This window comes from Salvelinus alpinus, chromosome 29 (genome assembly GCF_045679555.1).
Source record: "Salvelinus alpinus chromosome 29, SLU_Salpinus.1, whole genome shotgun sequence".
Classification (NCBI taxonomy): Eukaryota; Metazoa; Chordata; class Actinopteri; order Salmoniformes; family Salmonidae; genus Salvelinus; species Salvelinus alpinus.
Genome location: NC_092114.1, coordinates 39131558 through 39156187, shown reverse-complemented (window position 1 = coordinate 39156187; position 24630 = coordinate 39131558). Strand labels below are relative to the sequence as shown.

At 39.1% G+C, this 24630-nt stretch overlaps 2 protein-coding genes across 3 annotated transcripts in view; both read left to right on the top strand.

Annotated features, from left to right (window-relative positions):
* The window catches only part of LOC139558983 (BOLA class I histocompatibility antigen, alpha chain BL3-7-like), a 220857-nt gene that overhangs the window by 24809 nt on the left and 171418 nt on the right, over positions 1 to 24630 (top strand). The window lies entirely within an intron of this gene.
* On the top strand, positions 207 to 18526 carry LOC139558985 (DLA class I histocompatibility antigen, A9/A9 alpha chain-like). Of its 2 annotated transcripts, XM_071374560.1 has the most exons (8): positions 207 to 362; positions 8612 to 8869; positions 12820 to 13098; positions 13410 to 13724; positions 13967 to 14074; positions 14365 to 14382; positions 14648 to 14722; positions 14848 to 18526. In XM_071374560.1, exons 1-7 carry the CDS (start codon positions 305 to 307, stop codon positions 14692 to 14694), a joined length of 1083 nt encoding a protein of 360 aa, XP_071230661.1. In that variant the 5' UTR covers positions 207 to 304; the 3' UTR covers positions 14695 to 14722; positions 14848 to 18526. The 2 variants fall into 2 exon arrangements, with proteins under 2 accessions (XP_071230661.1, XP_071230658.1); XM_071374557.1 differs by having other exon boundaries at positions 14648 to 18526.

The window sequence follows — 24630 nt, the reverse complement described above, 5'->3', positions numbered from 1 at the left end:
TCAACCCTGTAGGGACATACACTATCTAGTAGCGTTGCAATGACTAACCCATCAAATTTAGTTAAAGTATCTCAACCCCCAGCTCCAGGCCCAATCAGAATTTATACAATTTAGGCTTCCTTTAGTTTCAACCTCTGCTGCTTGGTTCCACCCAGATTTTACTGATGCTTGAGCTGCCTAAATTCTCATTGGCTCAACAACGTTATATTCAGGTCATTTGTTCAGGACACCCCATTCGGGAATATCGGGAGTGACAACAAACACATCGGTAACATCGGGAGGGAATTGACAGACCAACGTCAACATGAAGGGTTTTATCCTTATGTTCCTGGTAATAGGCCACCTTTATGAGCCATTTGGTAGTAAGTATAACGTTTTATGTATTGTAGATTTAGAAAGATATCTTTTTTTTCTTAGCTGGACTATTTAACGTTAGCTGTTATAAGGCCTAGTAGGCCTATGCATTTACTTATTATCGTCAAATTAGGCTTTTCTACTTATACAAACTTTACAAGCTTTATCTTCCGAATCAATATAAAAGATAATTATAATAAATAAAACAATTATAATTTAAAGATGCACAATGCAGAAATCGCTAACGCTACGCCATTTCCTGGTTTCAAAAATTCGAATAGTTCACCCAATTTTTGTTTGTGGCATAACAAGCAAGTAACGTTATAGTGTAGGGAATCATTGTACCATCTAAACCGCTGTGAAATATATTTTCTGTAACCAAAAATATTGTACTTTCATCTGTTTGAAACTGGTGTACAACCAAAACCGAAAGTCAATGACGCAAAAACTAATCTTGAGCTGTAAAGCATAGAAATATCGCACATAGAACATATCTACTGTTTTTTAGGGGGTTTTCACACTAATATTGGGTGCGATTATTTTCCGATTTCTGGTGCGTTTAACAATTTAGTTCGGTTCGTTTGGACAGTTGGGAACAATCCGCGCTCGGGTGCTCACCAAACACCATATGGTGGTTCGCTCCAAAAGGGTGGTCTCTGTTCTTTCCCACGTGTGCCACGGTGCGCTTTATTACTAATGTGAACACAGCTCGGCTGAGGTCCGGACCAATGACAGGAAATAAACTACACATGGGCAGTTGATAAACGCCTCTGAAATATTTACTGACAGTTATTTAAAAGAGCAGCTAGAGAAATGTTTTATTTAACTAGGCAAGTCAGTTAAGATAAATCTTATTTCCAATTACAGTTTACCAGGGAGCTGAGGGTTGACTGCCTTGTTCAGGGGCAGAATGACAGTTTATTTTTACCTTGTCAGCTCTGGGATTTGAACAAACAACCTTTCGGTCACTGACCCAACCCTCTAATCATTAGGCTACCTGCCACCCCGGCCTAATATAAAATTCAAAACCAATTTAATTCTTAGAACACAATTTGCCTGGCTGCTGTATGGGACAGTTTGATATTATCATCAGATCATGATTAATTACCTAGTGTATCTTGCATGATGGAAAATGTCCAGGGTCGCTATATGATGGAATGACCACATCAGTGCAAGCCTTCTCCGTCTGGTACTAGCATCCCATCTTCTGGTGTGATAGTGAACCACTACATTATACACTGCACGTATTTGGGACAAGCTCTCAGAATGCTCAGTTAGGGTCATTTTTTTGTAGGAAAACCAAATGTGCGCATCTGATCCATGATTGTTGTGGTGTGGGACTCCCTGACACTTCTGTCTTTAGACTTGCTTTCAATGAGAATGACAGATCTAAAACACACATTTCTATGAGTTTCGTTAGGTTGACAAAAAGTTCTATGTTGCAGCTTTAAATAACAAAATTTTTCTGATTCAATATGATTTGTGAAAACCTTTCCCTCTAGGCATTATATGACAATGATGTTTAATATTTTGTCTGCACCGCCAGGGCCGGCTCCAGGCATAAGCAACAAAAGCGGTCAGTACGGAAGTCAGCTAGGCGAACAGAACAAGTGTGCTGGAGGGAATAAAAGGGCCAATTTTAAAATGTGCCGTTTTGGCACACAAAACAATGCCCACAGATGTTAGAGAATTTGGCAGTATGTCCAACTGGCCTCACAACCACAGATCATCATGTGTCGTGTGGGGGAGCGGTTTGCTGACCTTGTGAACAGTAATACCGTGACAAGATCCTGAGGCCCATTGTCGTGCCACTCATCCTCCGCCATCACTTCATGTTTCAGCATGTTGGATGTACTGCCAAATTCTGTAATACAACGTTGGAGGCAGCTTATGGTAGAGAAATTAGAAATAAATGATCTGGCAACATCTCTGGTGGACAGTCCTGCAGTCAGCATGCCCATTGGACACTCCCTCAAAGCTTGAGACAACTGTGGCATTTTTAGATTGGCCTTTTATTAACACTAGCACAAGGTGCACCTGTGTAATGATTAGTGATGCACCGATATGACATTTTTGGCCAACACCGATATCCAATATTTTCCTTGACAAAAAAAACAGATCCCGATAACCGATATTTACAATTTTAGCGGCCTTTTAAGCATTCTAGTACAGTTAAATAGTTAACACACACAGATGCAGCGGGCTAAGGCACTGCATCTCAGTGCAAGAGGCGTCACTACAGTCCCTGGTTTGAATCCTGGCTGTATCACATCCGGCCGTGATTGGGAGTCCCATAGGGCAGCGCACAATTGGCCCAGCGTCGTCAAATAAGCTTGTTGACCAATCAGAACCTGAATATGACTGCACGTCACATAATAATTTAACTCGTTTATAAAAATAAAAAAAACGTATTTATTACACATTGATTACACAATCACTCGTGTTTCATATGTCACAACTATTCATCGATACGTGTGCTATGATGCTGGTAAAGTTGTCTCGGGCACCTACAGTGCTGGTCATTAAAAAACAAAGCTAGCTAGCTCATGGATGCAAACAATGTTCTTCCCCAAAAACATAGCAAAACGACAATGTCTCAGCCACTAGTGAAAATATTCAGATAGATAAAAAGCAGTTTCAAGAGGTTCCATTTTCAAAAACCTTTAACATTCAAAAATACCCGTATTTACATAATAAACCATAAACATTCACTGTGAAAGTTGATACAGTACATGTAGGCCATTCATTTATCGCTTATGGCACCACTTCGTTCAATTTATCCAATCAGGTATTGTTTTTTTTGCTCAAACCTCGAGCAACACCTGTCAAATTCAGACATTTCTCTCAAAACACAGGGATTTCGATTCGCACTGGACTAGTATTATCAGAGGACCTTGGAGTTCACCAAAAAACAGTAGGTTATTCTGGTTGGAATTGTTACTCTCCTGTCATGTATAAATTACTGACATGGAAGATTCGGACTAGAGGTCGACCGATTATGATTTTTCAATGCCGATACCGATTATTGGAGGACAAAAAAGCCGATACCGATTTAATCGGTCGATTTATTTATATATATTTTTCGCAAATATATATATATATATATATATATAACATACACACACATTTTTGTAAAATGACAATTGCAACAATACTGAATGAACAATGAACAGTTTTATTTTAACTTAATATAATACATAAATACACACACACACACACAGCTCTGAAGTGACAATGATACTGAAGAGTCTGCTTAGGAGACAAATACTCTCAACTGTTTGAATAAAAATAGAGTTTAAGTTGCCTGTGATGAATGTTGAAAACAAAAACTGTAATTTCTATATGCAGGAAATCCTATTTTAATAATGGGCATGGTAAGAATTGACGACCAAAGTGCGAGTCATAATTCCCATGACACCTTCTAGCAAAATCTGAAAAGCTGTTCCTTCATTTATTCCATAGGATATTTTTAGATTCACTTAAAATAAGGTCTGTGTTTCGTGTAGGCTTACACCATCTTGCCAATTTTATAACTGTAGATTTCCATAGGACAAGGTAACTATGATCAATATTGGCTAAATATAAGCGAAGATCTTTTTTTTTGTAGAGTGGATTTATGAAAATATGTTGACAAACGTTACCTTATCCTCGTGAGATTTACACGGGTATCAAAACGCCAAGGCGGTTTAAGCCTGCACGAAACACAGACCTTATTTGAAGTAGATCAAGACATTCTCTATGGAAGGTAAACATGAACGGTAAAATAACGAAGGAACCCATTTCAAGTTCAGCCGCAAGTTATTACAGGAATTATAACGCGTCGACTATTTCTCTCTAAACCATATACCTTTGACTAATCCGGAAACATCACCTCGAAAACAAAACGTTTATTACGTTCCGTATTTTATCTAACGGGTGGTATCCATGAGTCTAAATATTCCTGTTACATTGCACAACCTTCAATGTTATGTCATAATTACGTAAAAGTCTGGCAAATTAGTTCGCAAACTGTTGCATATACCCTGACTCTGCGTGCAATGAACGCAAGAGAAATGACACAATTTCACCTGGTTAATATTGCCTGCTAACCTGGATTTTTTTTTTTAGCTAAATATGCAGGTTTAAAAAATATATACTTGTGTATTGATTTTAAGAAAGGCATTGATGTTTATGGTTAAGTACACATTGGAGCAATGACAGTCATTGATTGATTGTTTTTTATAAGATAAGTTTAATGCTAGCTAGCAACTTAACTTAGCTTACAGCATTTGCGTAACAGGCAGGCTCCTCGTGGAGTGCAATGTAATCAGGTGTTAAAGCATTGGACTAGTTAACTGCAAGATTGAATCCCCCGAGCTGAGGAGGTTAAAAATCTGTCGTTCTGTCCCTGAACAAGGCAGAACGTTCCTAGGCCGTCATTGAAAATAAGAATGTGTTCTTAACTGACTTGCCTAGTTAAATAAATAATAAATAAAGGTGTAAAACGCAAATCAGCGGCCCAAAAAAACGATTCCCGATTTGATATGAAAACTTGAAATCGGCCCCGATTAATCGGTCAACCTCTAATTCGGACGTGACTAAAATTTCAGATGTGGTGTTTTGTGCAGATAATTACATTTACCGACCTCCCCAGTAAAACTAATCCAGTCCGAATTTACGTGTGATCAATTGTTGTAGCTTGTATTCTTCAAACCTACATGGATTTCGATACACTTTTAAAATCTATTCTACAACTGACTGGTTGCCAGTTTAGAAAAGGTAATGTAGGTGTGATAGTTGTGAGGGAAATTTCTATTAAACCTTACTGATGCTTGTGTACTAGAAAATGTTTCCTGAAGCCTAGTTTCTTAGGCATGAAGGTTGAGATTGTTAAAGAAACTAGATCATATGAGATGGAATTGTGCGTGCTTTAGTATCGGCCTGTTGTAACTGTTTTGTGTGTGTGTGTGTAGCATAAATATGTCCCATTATGTTCTTGGGACACAGCCAAGAGCTGACAGCTGAGACCAACGGTTTCCTGTTAGTCTGAAGGGAAAGAACTGGTTCTTCTTAATCAGGGTGTGGTAGGTTACTTTCTAAATGTAATCTGTTACTAGTTACCTGTCCAAAATTGTAATCAGTAACGTAACTTTTGCATTACCCAAACTCAGTAACGTAATCTTGATTACATTGTTACTTTTAGATTACTTTCCCCTTAAGAGGCATTAGAAGAAGACAAAATGTGTGTTAACAATTGAATGACATCTATTGCAGGATAAATCAATGTTAAAGTTTACATTGCTGGCCGTATATGGATGTTAAATTTTACTTTATGGGTTGGTTATGTAATCTTCTAACCCATCGCTTTCTACTACATATAATAATAAGATTAAATTATATCTTTACATTAAAAACCAGTCTCAGAATCTTCAAGAATAGGACTATGAAATATGGAAGTATAAGTTAGCCAAATTGTTTTACCTGAGCATTACCCCAAAACGAAGGACTTATTAGCCAGCCCTATTCTGTTGATTATGATTTTGTTATCACGGAGGACTAATTGGGCTCATTGATTCGAGTTTAAAAATAAATTCTGGGCTCATGGAATGGCATGCTTTAAGCACTACTGAAAAGTGCTATTTACTTGTGAAAAATGAATGCCATTTTCTATAGGCCTATTGTTTACCTTTTTTGTTGGTGACACTTTGATAGGTTAATTGTTTGGTTGTGTTTAATTCAGGTGTTTTAGTGTCATAAATATTACCTCTATTGTTGGGCTGGAACAACCAATTAGACAACCTGCTGTGTTAACTATCCCGTTAAGGCCTTTGTCCTAGGCTGTAATGTACCATTTTCCATCCTCTTATGAATAAAGTTCTCAACAAATTATCATTTGGTTATCATATGAATGTATGATAATCATTGGGAGTTTTTTTGGACAATAATGTCCTCCAAGCTATATGGACCTCATTGTACAATTTCATGGTCATGGCTAGAAGGGATCCAGCTTTTATCAAATTAACATCATATTTGACATTTAGTAGCAGATGAGAATTTAGGCAGCAGGTTAATAGAATTAGGTTAAGGATAGGAAAAGGGTAAGTCTTAGCTAAAATGCAAAAAAATAAATGTTGATATTAATTTGACAAAAGCTGGATCCCTTTTTGCCTGGGCTCATTTACATAGGCCTAGACTACATGGTCGCATTCAAGACCATGTCGTTTTTATTGTCAGTAGAGTAGGCCTAGGCTACCATCGTATTAAAGAAGATTCTGCTAATGTCTCCAGTAATATAAAGTGTAGTAGAATTGCATGAAATGTTTATCAAAGGACCGAGGTAAAGACAGTTTCAAGTTGGATATTCGACGGATATTCGCGCTTTCAAACCTCAACAGCTTTCAAACCACTTGAGCCACAGACTCCAAATCAGTGTTATGTTGGAAAAATTGTGCAGAACATTGCACGGGTCTTATTTTCATGATTTGGACATTAAGTCGCATTTCAAAGCTAATAAACATGTGGAAATGTGAGCAGCATTTTGTATTCCTAGTTTAATTTGTTTGTTTTTTTACATTTGAATTTCAACAGCTCATGTGACCTACTTGACTCAAAAAAGGTTCAGAATGTCCACTCAGTGGCCCTACACATTGCACACCCTTTAGTTTGTCCATTATCATCTCACGTGTTTTTATATGAATTTTTCAAACTTTCTAATTTCAATAGATCCTTGGTCATGCAACCTACAGGACTCAAACAAGATATATCGTGCATCCCTTTGTATTCTGAGTAAATTATCCCTTTGGTATTTAAGATGGTATAATTGTAACTTTTTTTATAATAAATAATATTGAACATTTGATTGAACTAGGCAAATGGGTTAAGAACAAATTCTTATTTTACAATGACAGCCTACCCCAGCCAAACCGTCCACTAACCCGGACGACGCTGGGCAACTATGGGACTCCCGAACACAGCCGGTTGTGATACAGCCCGGAGCCCGAGTGGTATAGTGTGTGTTTGAAACAAGAACACTTGTGCTCAGATGGACAAAGAGGTTCACAGTTGTTTATGCTACGCTTCCAATTTGGTGTTTGCAAATGGCTTTGAATTCTCTTCAGTTTTTTCACGTATCATACAATTAATTGCAGCTTTCAACCTTTTCAGTGGCATGTTGAAAGAGTCATACAGTAGTTGAGCATCTCAACTTATTTATACGTATCTGTACAAAATATAATTGGTTTTACTTGATTATGTACATTTGGGGCAACTGACATTCAGGGGAATGGATATTTACGAATGTTCAGACAGAAATGTATTGTGTAGATCAAATATCACTGTCAGATAGATTGGAATGGTATAGAATGAATAGACCACACAATCTCCTATCTTCAACATGCAGTTCCAGATACAGCCCTGTCATTTAGTTGAAGAGATTCCTTAAAAACACAGCACTTTGAAACAGCTATGACTTTTTCATAGCATGTTAGGATAATTAATATAGCAGGTTACAACCTGGTTGGCAGGGAGCTCGGCCCCAGTGATATACTGATGATCAGCCTTTCAAAGCGCTTCATGTTTACAGATGTGAGTGCTACGGGACGATACTCATTTAGGCAGGTTACCTTGGAGTTCTTGGAACAGGAACAAGGGTCAGTTTAAAACATGTTGGGATTACAGACTGGGACAAGCAGAGGTTGAAATGTCAGTGAAGACACTTGCCAGCTGGCCTGCGCATGCTCTGAGAATGTACCTTTTGTATTCTGTCTGGCCCAGCGGCCTTGCAAGTGTAAACCTGTTTAAGTCTCACTCACATCGGCCTATATCTTGCTCAGTAACAACACTTGGGCGCTACTGACATATTCAGAAAAGAGGCAAAAAAGTTAATTCTGCCACCTTTGAGAAACAGAATTTACCATTTACATTCCTCTCTGAATATGATGTCAGCAACACCCCAGAGGACTGCACAATGACAGGTTTTGCAGTGTTATTCCTACAGAAATCAAGAAAATTGGTTCTCCATGCCTGATACACAAAATGTGTAATATCTAGGGGTTCCATGTTGTCTTAGAAACTTTCCTTATAAATGTCATCCTGCAGTTGAACAAAAACACCTATTTTGTTCAAAGTAATATTTAATAAACAACCAGTTTATTAGACAGTAGTGTGGAGAAACTAGAAAGTGATTATAGAGAAAATGTAACCTCTGTTTAGCCTACATGACTTAGAAAAACGATTATCTGTTCACAATTCAACATGAACATTTACTTTTTCCCTCTAGTGACTCACTCAATGAAGTATTTCTACACTGCATCTTCTGAAGTTCCCAACTTCCCAGAGTTTGTGATTGTGGGGATGGTGGATGATGTTCAGATGGTTCACTATGACAGCGACAGCCAGAAAGTGGTGCCCAAACAGGACTGGATGAAGCAGACAGACACACAGTACTGGGAGAGGCAGACAGCGACTGCCTTGGGCTCCCAGCAGACTTTCAAAGCTGACGTCGATATTCTAAAGCAGCGTTTTAACCAAAGTGGAGGTAAGTCCTTCATCTTTACCTCATCTGATCAGTTGTGTTTGTATAAACTGTCAAAATCCCTTATTCTAGGAGACAAGAATTCATCAGGATTAGAGAATGTATCACTAGAATCTAGAATATCAGGGATGTACAGATCTGCCCCTCCTTCCTGTTTCTGTTTCCTTCACACACTTACCACACAGCATCATCTGCTGATTTCAGTATTTGAAAGCATCTAACATGGTCTCCTTTGTTTCTCTGCTTATGTTTACTGTATGTATGGTCCCACTCATGGACACCAGCATTCATTTTAAAACCTAGAGTGTACTGTTTTAAGTGTGTGAAGGACAAATTACTATGACCATGCCACTACTGTAAATGGCATCAAACTATAAGCATATTTATGCACGTTTGGCATTGCTACGGTCAGTCTCCAATTACCTTGAATGGCAAGTTGGTGAATGTCAGATCTCTCTGTGATCTCTGCTTGAGATGCGTGCTAGTTTAATTTGTCAGTCCCTCTAGTGTGTGTGTGTGTGTGTGTGTGTGTGTGTGTGATCCACACAGCCCAGCAGTGTGCTCCCCCACAGTAGAGTTCTAGTCTCTGTTAAGTTCATGTTTTAAGTATCCTTATATTTCTGTTATTACGGGGCTATCACTCTGTTATTAGTGGTTGATGGACCTGGTCTGAATGCAATGGCAACCATGTAGTGTGCTAATACGGTTTAGTAAACGTTGTTAAACTGGAACCTTGTTGTAATTTCGAGTTAAAATTGGTAGCAGAGGATGGCTAATAACTACAATGTGCTACCTCGGTTCGACGAGAAGAGGTTGTATGAAAGTTGGAAAAAGGATCTTGGAATCTGGACACGGGTTACTAATCTGGACGAGAAAAAGCAAGCACTTGTGTTGGTATTACCGCTCGAGGGAAGAGCGAGAGATACAGCACTGGAAATATCCGTGGAGGATTTGAACAAGGACGACGGTATGGGAACTTTGATCAGAGCACTGGATCGAGGCATATTCAAACTTTGACAGTGTTACTAGAGATATTTCGGTTGCAGTGACGGATTACATAATTAATTTCGAACAGCGGTACAATAGGATGCACAAGTACGACATGGTTCTCCTGGATGCAGTGTTAGCTTTCAAGTTGCTAGATACTGCCTGTCTAGATGGTAGGGAGAAACAGTTGGCTTTGACTGTGCTGACTTTTGCATCAATGAAGTCGGCACTAAAAATACTTTATGGTGAAAAGACGTCTATCGCGCCAATAACAGGTGGAATGCAAGTGAGTGACGCAGCATATTTCACTGAGCAGCAGATTAAAGGTGCCAACAAGTCATGTTCTCAAGACAACCAGAAGAGGGCGCCATTTCCCGGCACAAATCAACTGGACAAATATGGAAGGAGATCAAAATGTGCTATTTGTCAAAGCACTTACCATTGGGTTAAAGACTGTCCTCATAAAAATGAAATGGTTAAACTAACAGAGGAAAATGTAAACACAGAGATAGAGCAGTGTAACATTACACTGTTTTCAAATGAATCTGCTTCTGATACTGAGATCTTTATAGTTGAATCCTTAGGCTCTGCTGTGATTGATACTGCATGTACACGCACAAGTGTGTGGTGCAAAATGTCTTGATAGCTATGTCAGTGAACTAAATATGAAAGAAGTACAAAATAGGATTTACACCAAGTAACAGAGCTTTCAAATTTGGAGATGAGAGAATCGTCCATTCTACCAAGAGTTAAGATACCAGCAAAAATGTCAGTCTGAGTCACATTGAAACAGAGGTGGTCCCTACAGATATCCCCTTACTATTAAGCAACGCTTCCCTCAAGAAGGCAGGGGCTGTACTAGACACAAAAAATGACAAGGCAGTGATGTTTAAACAACCAGTGACCCTTGAACTTACTACCTCAGGCCACTATTGTGTAAACATTTTAGACAAAGACATCACACAGAGTCCATGGAGAATCTGACAGTCACAGAGAACATGAACACAAAAGAAAAACACAAAGTACTGTTAACTTCACAAGCAGTTTGGACATGCTATAGTTGACAGACTTCAGAAATTACTCAGCAGTTCTGGGAATAATGATGATGGGCGTATTTCCATTCTACAGCAGATAGTTAACAGTTGAGAGACATGCCAGAAATACAGCAAACCTAAGCCCAGACCAGCTGTTGGTTTGCCACTGGCTTCCAAGTACAATGAGACCGTGGCTGTAGATCTACATGAGCTGGGACCAAGTGTGTGGTACATTCACATAATCCACCACTTCACACGCTTCAGCGCTGGAAGCATTGTGAATACGAAGAAACCCGGTGTAATTGTCAAGCACTTCATTCATTCCTGGATAAGTGTGCATGGCCCGCCTCAGAAATTGTACAGTGACAATGGAGGATAATTCAATAATAATGAAATAAGAGAAATGGCAGAGAATTTCAACATGGAAGTAAAGACAACTGCTGCATACATGGAGCAATGGACTTCTGGAGAGACCTAATCAAACATTCAGAGATTATGCTGAAAGTGAAGCAAGACAATAGATGTGACTAGAAAACAGCCCTAGATTGTGCATTGAGTTTTTTTGCCATCAAAGCCCAATGTTTATGGCTCCAGCCCATACCAGCTAGTGTTCTGGCAGAACTCTAATCTTCCCTCTGTACTGGTTGACAAGCCACCAGCACTAGAAGGGACCAGTGTGAGTGCATGGGTGGGACAGCACCTTTCAGCACTACATGCAGCGAGAAAAGCATTCACTGAAGCAGTGTGTTCAGAGAGAATTTGCAGGGCTCTGTGTAAACAGCTTGGACCCACCGATGAGAAGTATGAGACTGGAAACAAAGTATACTACAAACGAGTTGACTGTCAAGAGTGGAAAGGACCGGCAGGAGTCATTGGCCAAGACGGATTCACAACCGACCTCCGGCTGAAGCTGAGTGATTGAACACTGAGGAAACAAAAAAAAAGTGTGTGTATGGCCTGGCAGATGCATCACTCTACTGGTACAACAAAGTCAAGGTAACAATGCTGAGTACAGGTGGAAAAATGTCACAAGTGGATCCTGCAGTCTTCTATTGGCTTGATCAAGATGGCAATGTGACTGGAGTACTTGCCTGTCATGTTGATGACTTTATCTGGGGTGGCTCACAGACCTTTGCTACAACTGATTCCACACCTCAAAGCTGTTTTCCAGGTCGGCCGCGAGGAGAATGATAATTTTGGTTATGTTGGCAGAGTTTGTTACAGTTGATGGAACAATACTGATGCAACAGGAGAGCTATATCAAGAATCTTCAACCCATCCACATGGATTCTTCAAGAGCTTTCAAGAGCCCTCTGCGGAATTGAAGCTGATCAGTTGAGGTCAAAGATAGGTCAAATTCTATGGGTTGCTAGACAGAGTAGACCTGATGTAATGTTTGATGGCTGCAACTTGGCATCCAACACAAAACATGCCACTACAAACCATTCATGAGGCAAACAAAGTTGTTCGTAAACTGAAATCGCAACAGGTGACTCTAAAGTTTAAGCATATTGGAAAAGATGACTCTCTGAAACCAGTTGTCTTCAGTGATGCTTCGCTAGGGAACCTTACAGATGGAGGCACACAAGGTGGACATCTAATCGTGTTAATGGGTGAAGGAGGAAGATTCTCACCTATCTGTTGGCAGTCAAAAAGGATCAGAAGGGTCGTCCGAAGCACACTTGCTGGAGAAACACTTGCTCTTACAGATGGAATTGACAATGCTATCTTTCTTGCAACTCTGTTCTCAGAGCTTACCACTGGTGAGACAAAACGGCACATTCTACCTGTAGTTTGTGTCACTGACAACTACTCCTTAGTTGATGCTGTAAAGTCAACCAAGTCTGTCACAAGAAAATACTTTGTCTTGAGATTAGCAGCATCAAGGAACTTATTACATAATGTTGCTGACTCTCATTTTCTCTCTTTCAGGAGTCCACATTCTGCAGTACATGTATGGCTGCACATGGGATGATGAGACTGGACAGACAGGGGGGTTTAGACAGCTGGGTTATGATGGGGAGGACTTCCTTGTGTACGACATGAAGACCTTCACTTGGATCGCTCCTAAACAGCAAGCTATGATCACTCAGCTCAATTGGAACCATGACCAATCTGGACTGGCATTCCGGCAGAACTACGTCACCCAGACCTGCATTGATTGGCTGAAGAAGTATCTGGACTATGGGAAGAGTACTCTGATGAGAACAGGTAAACATTCAGAAATGTCACTTTATTTTGTCCTTAGATTTCAAGTGTTGCATAAATACATCTTTTGATTTGTCAATTAAGTCCAGTAGTACATAATTATTGATTCCTGAACAACAGTGAAATATGTCTGGTTAATGATCCAGAATGCACCATATTGTGACATGATCTATACCACCAACATCCTTTATCTTTACTAATTCTGTATTATCTACAGAAATCACCATCATTTATGGTATCATTTGGATACATTTTAATTGGTCTCATTTCAAAATATCACCACTGAAATGTCTGAACTCTCTCATTCTCTCCAGTCCCCCCCTCAGTGTCTCTGCTCCAGAAGACCCCCTCCTCTCCAGTGACCTGCCACGCTACAGGTTTCTACCCCAGTGGAGTCATGGTGGTCTGGCAGAAAGACGGACAAGATCACCATGAAGATGTGGAGAATGGACAGATTCTCCCCAACGATGATGGAACCTTCCAGAAAAGCGCCCACCTCACAGTGACGCCTGAGGAGTGGAAGAACAACAAGTATCAGTGTGTGGTTCAGGTCACTGGTATCAAGGAGGACTTCATCAAGGTTCTGACTGAGTCTGAGATCCAGACCAGCTGGGGAAAGACCAACAGGGGTAAGAGGGATATAGATTCAAATATACACTATACCCAACCCTCCTACTGAATGTGCCCAATATTCCTAGTTTCTAAATTCACCAATTTGCTCGGTACCACTACTTATCTGATTGCATGTTCTAATTCACCTCATTAATTATTTATATTGTTCACATGAATATGAATGCTGCTTGGATTTAATTTGAGATGGAAATGTGTTTTCTTGCACTGTAGTCTGAATGCTCTGTTCTGATGATTACAGATGACCCAGCCCCCAACATTGTCCTCATCATTGGAGTGGTGGTGGCTCTCCTCCTGGTCATTGTTGCTGTTGTTGGGGTCGTCATTTGGAAGAAGAAGAGTAAGAAAGGTGAATGAGGAAAGAAGGAAATATGTTATTAGCAGTGTTTCACTTGGTAGTTTAGAAGTAGTAGTCAGGTTATAGTACTGGTTTAAAAGCATTAGTAAAGTAGTGATGGTAGAAGTACAGTATGTTTGATTTTAATCTGTTGTAAATAAAGAATCTTGTCACGTAGGCTTTATGTCAAGTCTGCAGTAGGAAGACAGGATTTGGCATAATCTCAAACATTATATTCTCTTGTATTCAAATAAAGTAAGCTATCAGAGTCAATAATAACGTCATGTTTATCACTGTTTCAGGCTTTGTTCCAGCCAGCAGTAAGTGTCTCAGTTCATATTGTTCACTATTCTGAAAATATCACAGATTTTTGTTTTGTGTTTGATTGTATCCATTTGTGGTTGTCTCTCTTTTCCTTGTAGATTGTGATGCTCGTTCAAACCTAATGTCAATTGATGTATCTACTTAATTAATATGGAAGGTTTTATTTACTGTGAACCATGCATTAGGAACTTGGTAATGAACCTGAACTCATTATCTTTCAATCAGTCTCTTTCTAACAGTGGTGTTTTATTTCTGTTTTAGCTTCCGACACTTCCGAGAACTCTGGGAAAGATGCCCAGAAGATTTGATAAACCTCTGCACTTCTGTAACATCAGAGTAAGTCACTTAAGATGTCCTCATATTAATGACCAAACTAGAGAAACAACCACTACCATTATGGAACACACGGCTACTGTTTAGAATGGGTTTATGTGTGTAACCTCTCTTCTCATGTGTTTTAGGAAGCAACAAACGTTAAAACGTCAAACGTTAAACACACACATCAGTCACACACACTCCATATATACTGAACAAAAATAAACAATTTCAAAGATTTTGCTGAATTACAGTTAATGTAAGGAAATTGATCAATTTGAAATAAATTCATTAGGGCCTGATCTATAGATTTCACATGACTGGGAAGGGGTGGGCCTGGGAGGGCATAGAACCACCCACAGGGGAGCCAGGCCCAGCCAATCAGAATTACCCCCCCCCCAAGGGCTTTATTGCTTTATTACAGACCAAAAATACTCCCCAATAATTGGTGTAAGCAAATTGAGCACAACATTTGAGAGAAATAAGCTATTTGTACATATGGAACATTTCTGGGATCTTTTATTTCAGCTCATGAAACATGGGACCAAAACTTTACACGTTGTGTTTATATTTTTGGTCAGTGTGATTTAAAAAAAAAAAAAAAAAAAAAAAAATCCGCTGTCAAAATTATTTTTGGGTGATTTCATTGAACACTTTTACTTTCATTTACTTATTGGCTTGGCTTTTTAAAAGTTGTGTTGTGCTATAATTTTCTTGATTTATAAAATGTTATATTGCCACTGTGTGATAGACTTATCTCAGTCTTACAGTTATAATCAATTAAACACCATGAAAGTGTGTTTCTGGAAAGGATTAGATTGTTGTGAGATGTTAAATTATGATTTTAACTTCTGTTATTCTAACTGAAGCCAACAAAACAATCACATTTTAAAATGTATTCATTTAAACTGGAAACACTCAATTATTTTGTTTGAATGTGTAGTGTAGCAGCACATGTGTTGGTGGGATAAGATGCAGTAATTATGTGACGTTATAACTTAGCTCATATGGTTAACTTGTTTAATTGTATGGCCATAAGCCAGACAAGGCCTGTCTACATTTGTGCATTTTGTTCCATTTGTTCATTTTTCTCTTTTACTTAAAGGGGCTTTATTTTTCTAGCTGTTTTGATTTTTATGAGATGTTTGATTATGATGGGGCATAACACATTTTTGACTGTACCTTCTGTAGTTGGTGGCAAGTGAACATGTATTGTAAGTTTTTTGTTTCTACTTTGTACCTTATTGATGCGCTACACATTTGAAGGAAAGTGCCTTACTGGGCCTTTTTTAATACTGTTTTCAGTAAGATATGTTCTAAACAGCAAAAGAGTTGAATTGAAACAATTTGTTTGTATATGAGCTTAAGAAATAATAATATACTACTCTTTCCATGACAGACTGACTAGGTAAATCTAGGTGAAAGCTATGATCCCTTACTGATGTCACTTGCTAAATCCACTTCAATCTGTGTAGATAGAGGGATTTTTAGACATGGATCATTGAGAGAGGGATGTGTGCCATTCAGAGGGTGAATGGACAACATATTTAAGTGCCTTAGAACGGGGTATGGTAGTAGATGCCAGGTGTTCTGGTTTGAGTGTGTCAAGAACTGCAACGCTGCTGGGTTTTTCATGCTCAACAGTTTCCCGTGTGTATCAGGAATGGGCCACCAGCCAACTTGACACAACTGTTGGAAGCGTTGGAGTCAACATGGGTCAGCAATGCTTTCAACACCTTGTAGAGTCTATGCCCAGACGAATTGAGGCTGTTCTGAGGGCAAAAGGGGGTGCAACTCAATATTAGCAAGGTATATATTCTGATGACCTGTATGAAGGTTGATGGGGCGGCAGGTAGCCTAGTGGTTAAGTGCTTCGGGCAAGTAACCAAAAGGTTGCTGGTTTGAATCCCATCCTTACAACAACAAAAAGAGTACTGCACTTTCAACAATGCAACTGCAGTTGACTGGTATTTTGCAGAACAGTTGAACTGCAGTTATATTGCACTGTGACTGCAGTTATACTGCATTTTGGATTTTTTTTAAAGCGTACTGCGCTCTTGACTGCAGCTGACTAGGTGAGAAATCTGCCGATGTGTCTTTGAGCAAGGCACTTAACACTAATTACTCTTGAGTGTCTTTTAAATGGCATGTAGATGTTTGAATAAAATGCTCATTTAAAAACGGGTATAATCTGTGCACTGTCTCTTTTGTCCTCTCTAAACAATCATATATAGACTAAAATAAGTCATGTAAAGTACCTTTACTTGTATGGAGGTCCACATCACTGCTTGTTTTCATTCTCTTCTAATCAGGGACTGATTCAGACCTGGAAAACCAGGTGAGTGAACTCTGGCCTACGAATGAATCAATGCTATTTATTGATCAATAAACAGCCAGGCAGAAAATATCACTAGCAGTACTTTGGCCCTCTAGGGATGAAATGAACAGTGCTATCAACCTGAATCCTGCCTGGCAACCGATGACATCAATGTTGGTTAATTTTAAAATAGTCTTCAGTATCAACAGTAGCGCATTTTATGGAATGTAGTTTGTGTAAGGGATGTAATTCTCTTTATAATAACCCACTGGGAACTATAGTATACTCACCATGTAACTACTGCCACACTATTCATATCCACACTGACTCATTTATCAACTGTGAAAATGAACATTTTACAGGAGGAATAGGCCACATCAGGTTTTATGGCAAATTCATTCCATTAATTTAAGCTCCTATTTAGAACATGTCACAGTAAAAGTCCTTTGATAGCACAAACATTTTGTTTGTATAATGAACTCCTACATTAAGGTGGAAATGTATAGTATGTTGCCAACCAAAAGATATCTCGTTGAACACATCCGATTGGTTGGGGGCATGTATTTGTGTTTCAGGAAACAGTTTGTTCTTATCCAGAATATCTGCCTCTAACAATGAGGACTGCATTTTACTTTCTACTTAAACTGTTGCTTATGAGATTGCCATTTGACCTTTTATTATGCTAAAGCATTTGACTAAACCTCTTCAAGTTACTAAGTTGTCAAGTCACAACTCTCATCACACTTTACAGTTAAAATTAAAGGTTTATATGAAACAATCCTACAAATGTTTTCCAATAACTGGCACTAGGAAATAACTAGTAGATTCTCATATACTGTACATTTGAATCAACCTGGTCTCAGAGCATTTCATATTATTCTGTATGTTAACCTGAGACACTCCATTTAGTATATGTTTTATATGGTATGTATTTGTTTGTGGATGTCCATCATCCATTTCGTATTAAATGTTACAAATTACAATTCATATATGTTACGAAATTGCGAAACGTACCATATGTTACAAATTTGCAGAATGTATATGTTACAAATTCCTATTTGTTGTGACTAACATTAGCTAGCTGGCTAACATTCGCTGGGTTAGGGGTTAAGGTACGGTTAGGAGAAGAATTAAAGGGTTAATGTTAGGGTAACATGCTAAGAAGTTGCAGAGTATCTAAAAAGTAGAAAGTAGTTGAAAAGCCGCTAATTAGCTAAAATGCTGAAGTTGTCTGTGGTGAGATTTAAACACGCATCCTTTGGGTTGCTAGACATTTGCGTTAAACACCCACCAATCCAACCACCCTCATCTTAAGTAACCTTTTGTCTTCTGTAAACATATCAAACGTAACATCATACTAATTTGAGTGGCCCGGATATACATTTACTATGTAAATAATGATTTATTTTATGAGACTAGGCTGTTTGAATAGGACTTGCAACAGTTGCAACAAACATTTTTAGGCATATAAGACCTTCAGATTAAACAATTGAGTTTGCAGTTTGAAACGGTCTTTTTTTGGAGCAGTGTTGGGATCAGTTGAGAGAGAACATAGTGTGTCTGTGTAGATGTGAAGGCTGATCTGGGATCAGAACATGCCCTTCCTGTAGCAGTGGATCAGTTATGGTACTCAAAAATGTTGGGAACCATGAGGATGAAAATGTAGGCTATAAAACAAGGCTTTCAAATAAACACACACACACATACATACATACACACACATACACACACATTCCACTCCTCCCTCCCTCCATGTACCTTGTTGTCCCAGCCAACGATCATGCTGCCCATGGAGAGGCCCATGCCTCTGTATCCCAGCATCATGTTACACAGCAGCTTAGAGGCTGCAGACACTGAGATCCTCTGATTGTTCCTCAGTTTGTACAGCCTGAGACACAAAGAGATGGTCAGTCACTGTATGAGACAAGGCGGTCAGAGTGCTGAAACACTGGTTTACATCCAGATACATTTTAACACCCCAGAGACATGAAGGCATTAATGTGGCTTGGAAGCAGACCAAGAAGTTAAATACAGGAGAGGGCTAGTCTAGATAAGCATTATGTCCAAAACGTTAAGTAGATGGTAACTAAAGTTACTTGTTGATATTGATTTGGTTGTATGCTGCTTACTTTACTTTTTGCATTTGTTTTGAGTGTGTAGAAATTGATTGGTTCATTTTCTCTTCATCCACCCCCCCCCCCCCATTGGAAAAAATCACCAGGGAAAAAAGCCATATTATAACCTGTGTTGTGATAATTGTGTAGTTTGCTCAATAACCTGTCGATTCATATGCCTTGTGACTGTGATATATATGCTTAAGACCGAGACAAGAAGACAGTGGCAGAATAAATTCAACCAAATCTTTGTTTCACCATAAAACCAGAAAGTAGCCTCTGTCCAGTGAAGTCCATAAAGCATATTGCATGTACAAACACTTACATGACCTACAGCATGGTCAATCAAGTTAATGTTTGACATTTTCAGACTAAACAACAATTGACTTAGAACAAGTTGCAAAGAAACAGGAGCTGCCTCCACTATTCCAGGACCATTTCAACTTCAACATCATTAAATCACCTCTGCTTAGTCTAATACAGTGACAACTAAAAGATTCTAAAAACAATTGTCAAATCAACATATGGTAAACATTATGTGGCTGTCCATGGTACTGATTTCTGTGTGTGTGTGTGTGTGTAGAAGTAAAACACCCTACTTGTAGAGAAACACCAATGCCATCCTCCTCTCTTTCATTTTGACGATATGGTCTATCACCCTGTCATACAGTACACTTTTAGTTTTTGTTATCCTAGTCTACCTGGCTAAAATGCTTGCTCCCTAGCCTAACTTCCTTTCATGCATGGACAATGATTATCCAGCTAGTTAGCATTAGCCTACTACATCTAGCTACATGTCCCTGATTGAGTCTGTAATACCAACATGTTTCAAGTAGACCACCATAGTCCCTGTGCCCAAGAACACGAAGGCAACCTGCCTAAATGACTACAGACCCGTAGCACTCACGTCCGTAGCCATGAAGTGCTTTGAAAGGCTGGTAATGGCTCACATCAACACCATTATCCCAGAAACCCTAGACCCACTCCAATTTGCACACCGCCCAAACAGATCTAAAGTTGATGGAATCTCTATTGCACTCCACACTGCCCTTTCCCACCTGGACAAATGGAACACCTATGTGAGAATGCTATTCATTGACTACAGCTCAGCGTTCAACACCATAGTACCCTCAAAGCTCGTCACTAAGCTAAGGATCCTGGGACTAAACACCTCCCTCTGCAACTGGATCCTGGACTTCCTGACGGACTGCCCACAGGTGGTGAGGGTAGGTAGCTGATCCTCAACACTGGAGTTGAGTGGGGGGGGTCCTCCCTTGGCAACCATGAATACATGCCGCTGCATAGCGGGACTCTATCCCACAAAAACATGCTCTAACAGACCTGCACTCCTTAGCCAGCAGTCTCTCCCAGTACTGGCAGTCAGCAGCACTACCAGACATGGTCCCCAGCAGGTAAGGGTTGATCTCTATCATCTTGTTAGTTTCCTTCAACACTGTTTTGAAGATGAACAAAGACTTAATTACATCCCATCACAAAAAGTCCTAATTTGCTCAACGTTGTTGCTCATTCCTGGCAATACACTAATCTAACAGCTCTGATGGTAAGACCATCAATAAGAAAAACATTCCTTAAAAATAGTCTATACAAGGCAAGATAAACCGTAACCAAAATATTAAAAACAAATTAAATGAAAACAATATTTCAAGTTCAAATTTTATTGCCACATGCAAGTACAGTGAAATGCTTAACCCAACAGCAGAGTATTCAATATCAAAAAAGTATAATAATAAAACAAATACATAATAAAGAAATAAGAAAGGAAGCTATGCACAGGGTCAGTGCCAATACCAAATGTACAATGTGCAGGGATACTAGAGCAGTTTGAGGTAGATATGTACATATGGGGGGGATTAGGAGACAGTGACTGGTAGCTGTATAAATTACAATAATAAAAGTAAACAGTATGCCAGCAACATAAGTGGTGGGTGGGTGTGTGTACTGTGGGTGTTGGTGTGAGTGTGTGTACAAGAGCGTCAGTGTAGTGATAGGCGGATATACATGTAAACAGGGCTGAAAAGTGACTAGTGGCAGGAATATACACTGAGTATACCAAACATTAAGAACAACTTCCTAATATTGAGTTGCACAGGGACTCAGGTCAGGGACTCTACAAGGTGTGGAAAGCGTTCCACAGGGATGGCCCATGTTAACTCCAATGCTTCCCACAGTTGTGTCAAGTTGGCTGGAAGTACCATGTCAAGTCCCTAAGAAATATGAAACCCATGACACATACCTCCAGGGAATTTTTATAAATACAACACATTTTCTTGAAACACAAAAATTATATTCCAATTGAATTTTGTCTTATACTCACATGTACCATCAGAATCAATAGAAAGCAATGACAGGATTTGTAACGGCAGTCTAAGTCGTCCTCCTCCTCAGACGAGGAGAGGCGAGAAGGATCTGAGGACCAAAGTGCAGCATGGTAATTTTCCATGATTTAATTAACACAAAACAAGACACTATACAAAATGACAAAACAAACTAACCGTCACAGTCCCGTGTGGCACCAACACTGACACAGGAAACAATCACCCACAAAATCCCAACACAAAACAAGCCTCCTATATATGATTCTCAATCAGGGACAACGATTGACAGCTGCCTCTGATTGAGAACCATATTAGGCTGAACACAGAAACAGACAAACTAGACACACAACATAGAGTTCCCACCCAGCTCACGTCCTGACCAACACTAAACAAGCAAAACACATAAGAACTCTGGTCAGGACGTTACAGGGTTCAATCTTTAATTACACAATAGAGCCACTAATTACACAACACACAATTATCTGCATCCACATGTACACACACTCATGTACACACACTCCAACACAAGTCTTTTGAATTCCTCTAGAGATTAATTCTCAAACAGACAGTGTTTTAATTTGTCAATATTTGAATCGGTCTCATATTAACATATCCTTTGTCAGATGATTCATTGTCAACTGCTGTCAGACATTCAATATCTTCTTTCAGGATATACTGTACATGTACCACCTTCCACAATGGTAACATTTTATTCCTGAAATTCCAGCTTTGTTCCATTACACTTTCCCCTGGGAATCCCAGGTGTTACCACATTTACTTCACTTCCTGTAATTGAGAGAGGATAAGGATGAGCCAAATGTGTGTAAACTAACAAGAACAGACACAAGGATAAATTGAAATACCTGATTCAAAATTCACTATTACATAAAACATAATGTCATCATATTACATAGTAATCCACGGGTTGGAGTTTTAACTAGAGGGACACAGATTGAGAGAAATAAATATTTGAGCAAGGCAGTGCTATTTGAAGGTAAGTCGGCCTTTTAATAGATTGACTGTTGTTCCCTGTTACGAATCGATGAAACATATTGGCCTTAAGTAGACTACAATTTCTACAAGTAGTCTAATACAATGGAAAGTGGTCTACCAGGTGTTCATTCTGTTGTGCAGCTGCATGTTTAGGATGTTAGGTGATAATTAGTCTTTATCATCCTTTATTGACGTTGCTTACTGACTGTATGTTTCTCTGACTTCTTGTCTGTCTTTCATACCCAAATGCCAATTCATCAGGGGAAAGTAGGCCAACGGGATGCTCGCGCTCCCGGCTGTAGCAACATTCAGCCCCTCCAAAACGCGAGACACATTTTAGAAAGGTGTTATTGTACAGTGTTGCAATGGGCAGAAATGTCTTTATACAGCAAAATAATTCACACACACATACACACTTGCTTATGTGGACAATATCTCCATAGTCTAGGATCAGAAGCAAAGTTGATTGAATGATCTGCTTCTACTACTCAGTGAGAGAACTCCAGCACACCCTTTATCTGGTGAGATGTAGATATTGTAGGTTGTCATTTACAGCCCATTAGTTAACATCCTAAATCATCATGTGAGAAACATGCAGTTTAAAGTCATTAGTCAATGGATTGGGAAAGGAAGATGTTACGTCCATCACAATAGATCAACACATGATTCATATCTGGTTTTTGCATCCCTAAATATATTGTGACATTTTCATTGTTTTCACAGTCCTTTAAGTAATGACAATAAGGACAGTGATCGGAGTAAAGGTAGTATGCATGTGTGATATGCCTACTGCTTCCAGAATTTATTCAGCTAAGATGATTATAAGAAACGTTTACAGTAAAATGTCATTCTCTCTGGACCATGGATGACAGAGCTGACAGTTTTAAACATATGTGTCACGCCCTGACCTTAGAGATCCTTTTTATGTCTCTATTTTGGTTGGTCAGGGCGTGAGTTGGTGTGGGCATTCTATGTTCTGTGTTCTATGTTTTGTATTTCTTTGTTGGTTGGCCGGGTGTGGTTCTCAATCAGAGGCAGCTGTCTATCGTTGTCTCTGATTGAGAACCATACTTAAGTAGCTCTTGCCCACATGGGTTTTGTGGGTAGTTGTTTTCTGTCTTTGTGTCTGCACCAGACAGAACTGTTTCGTGTTGGTCTATTTTTTGTTATTTTATCTTAGTGTTCTGAGTTAAAATAAATATCATGAACACGTACCACGCTCTTCATCAGACGAAGAAGATCATTACAATATGGCTCGGTTGGTATGAGCAATCTGAATACTAATTTTTAAAAAGAATGGGCAGATTGTTAAAAAAATGTATTATCTTTATTTATAATATTATGAATAGGATGTATACATATATGAAACCAACTTATTGCAGCCTTACTGCAAAAAATGCGGTGGCAAGTGAGAAGTGGACAAAGTAGATAACTTGACTGTTAACCCTATATTAACAACCAAAATATGAAAAAACAAATAGAAATATTTGTTTTATTTGAAATGTTCATAAAGTTGGGAGATGTCCAAAATCACCAGGGTGTCTGGGGATATCTGTAACACAAATGTATGTATTAGGACTCATTATAACCAACTGCATATTTAATGTAAAGTTATAAAATTGACTAAAATACTAACATGTACTGCCATGCAGTTAAATACTATCACATGTACAACACATACATAAAGCAATTCATTTTACTTTCATTCATTGTTCTTTCTCACATAAACAGCAGGTAGATTATTCTCATGTGATGGAAGCATTTCATTTCAATATACTGGACACTTCATTTCAAGATATTTTTGTGACTCAATCCCCACCATTATAAACAAGGCAAACAACCACATTTTTAGGGCTTACATCTGACACCAGCGTGGCCTGGGCAAGAGTGTCAGTGATTGGTCCCACTCACCCAGCAAATGCAGGACCTGGGGGGCCGGGGGGTCCAGGCAAGACAGGCAGTCCCTACCCCCCAAAAACACAAGAGAAGACATGTTGATTTTTGTACACCTCATTTTGGCCCATTCTACCCCTCACCTTTCCATGCACGCAAATGGTCCCCAGTATGTTGCTGTAATACAGCTTGTGTTCTCAGTCAAGGTGCTTGGTAAAAAAAAGAGCCAATAAGGAAATATAAACTGCTGAAAGATGTCGTAAAGAACAACATAGC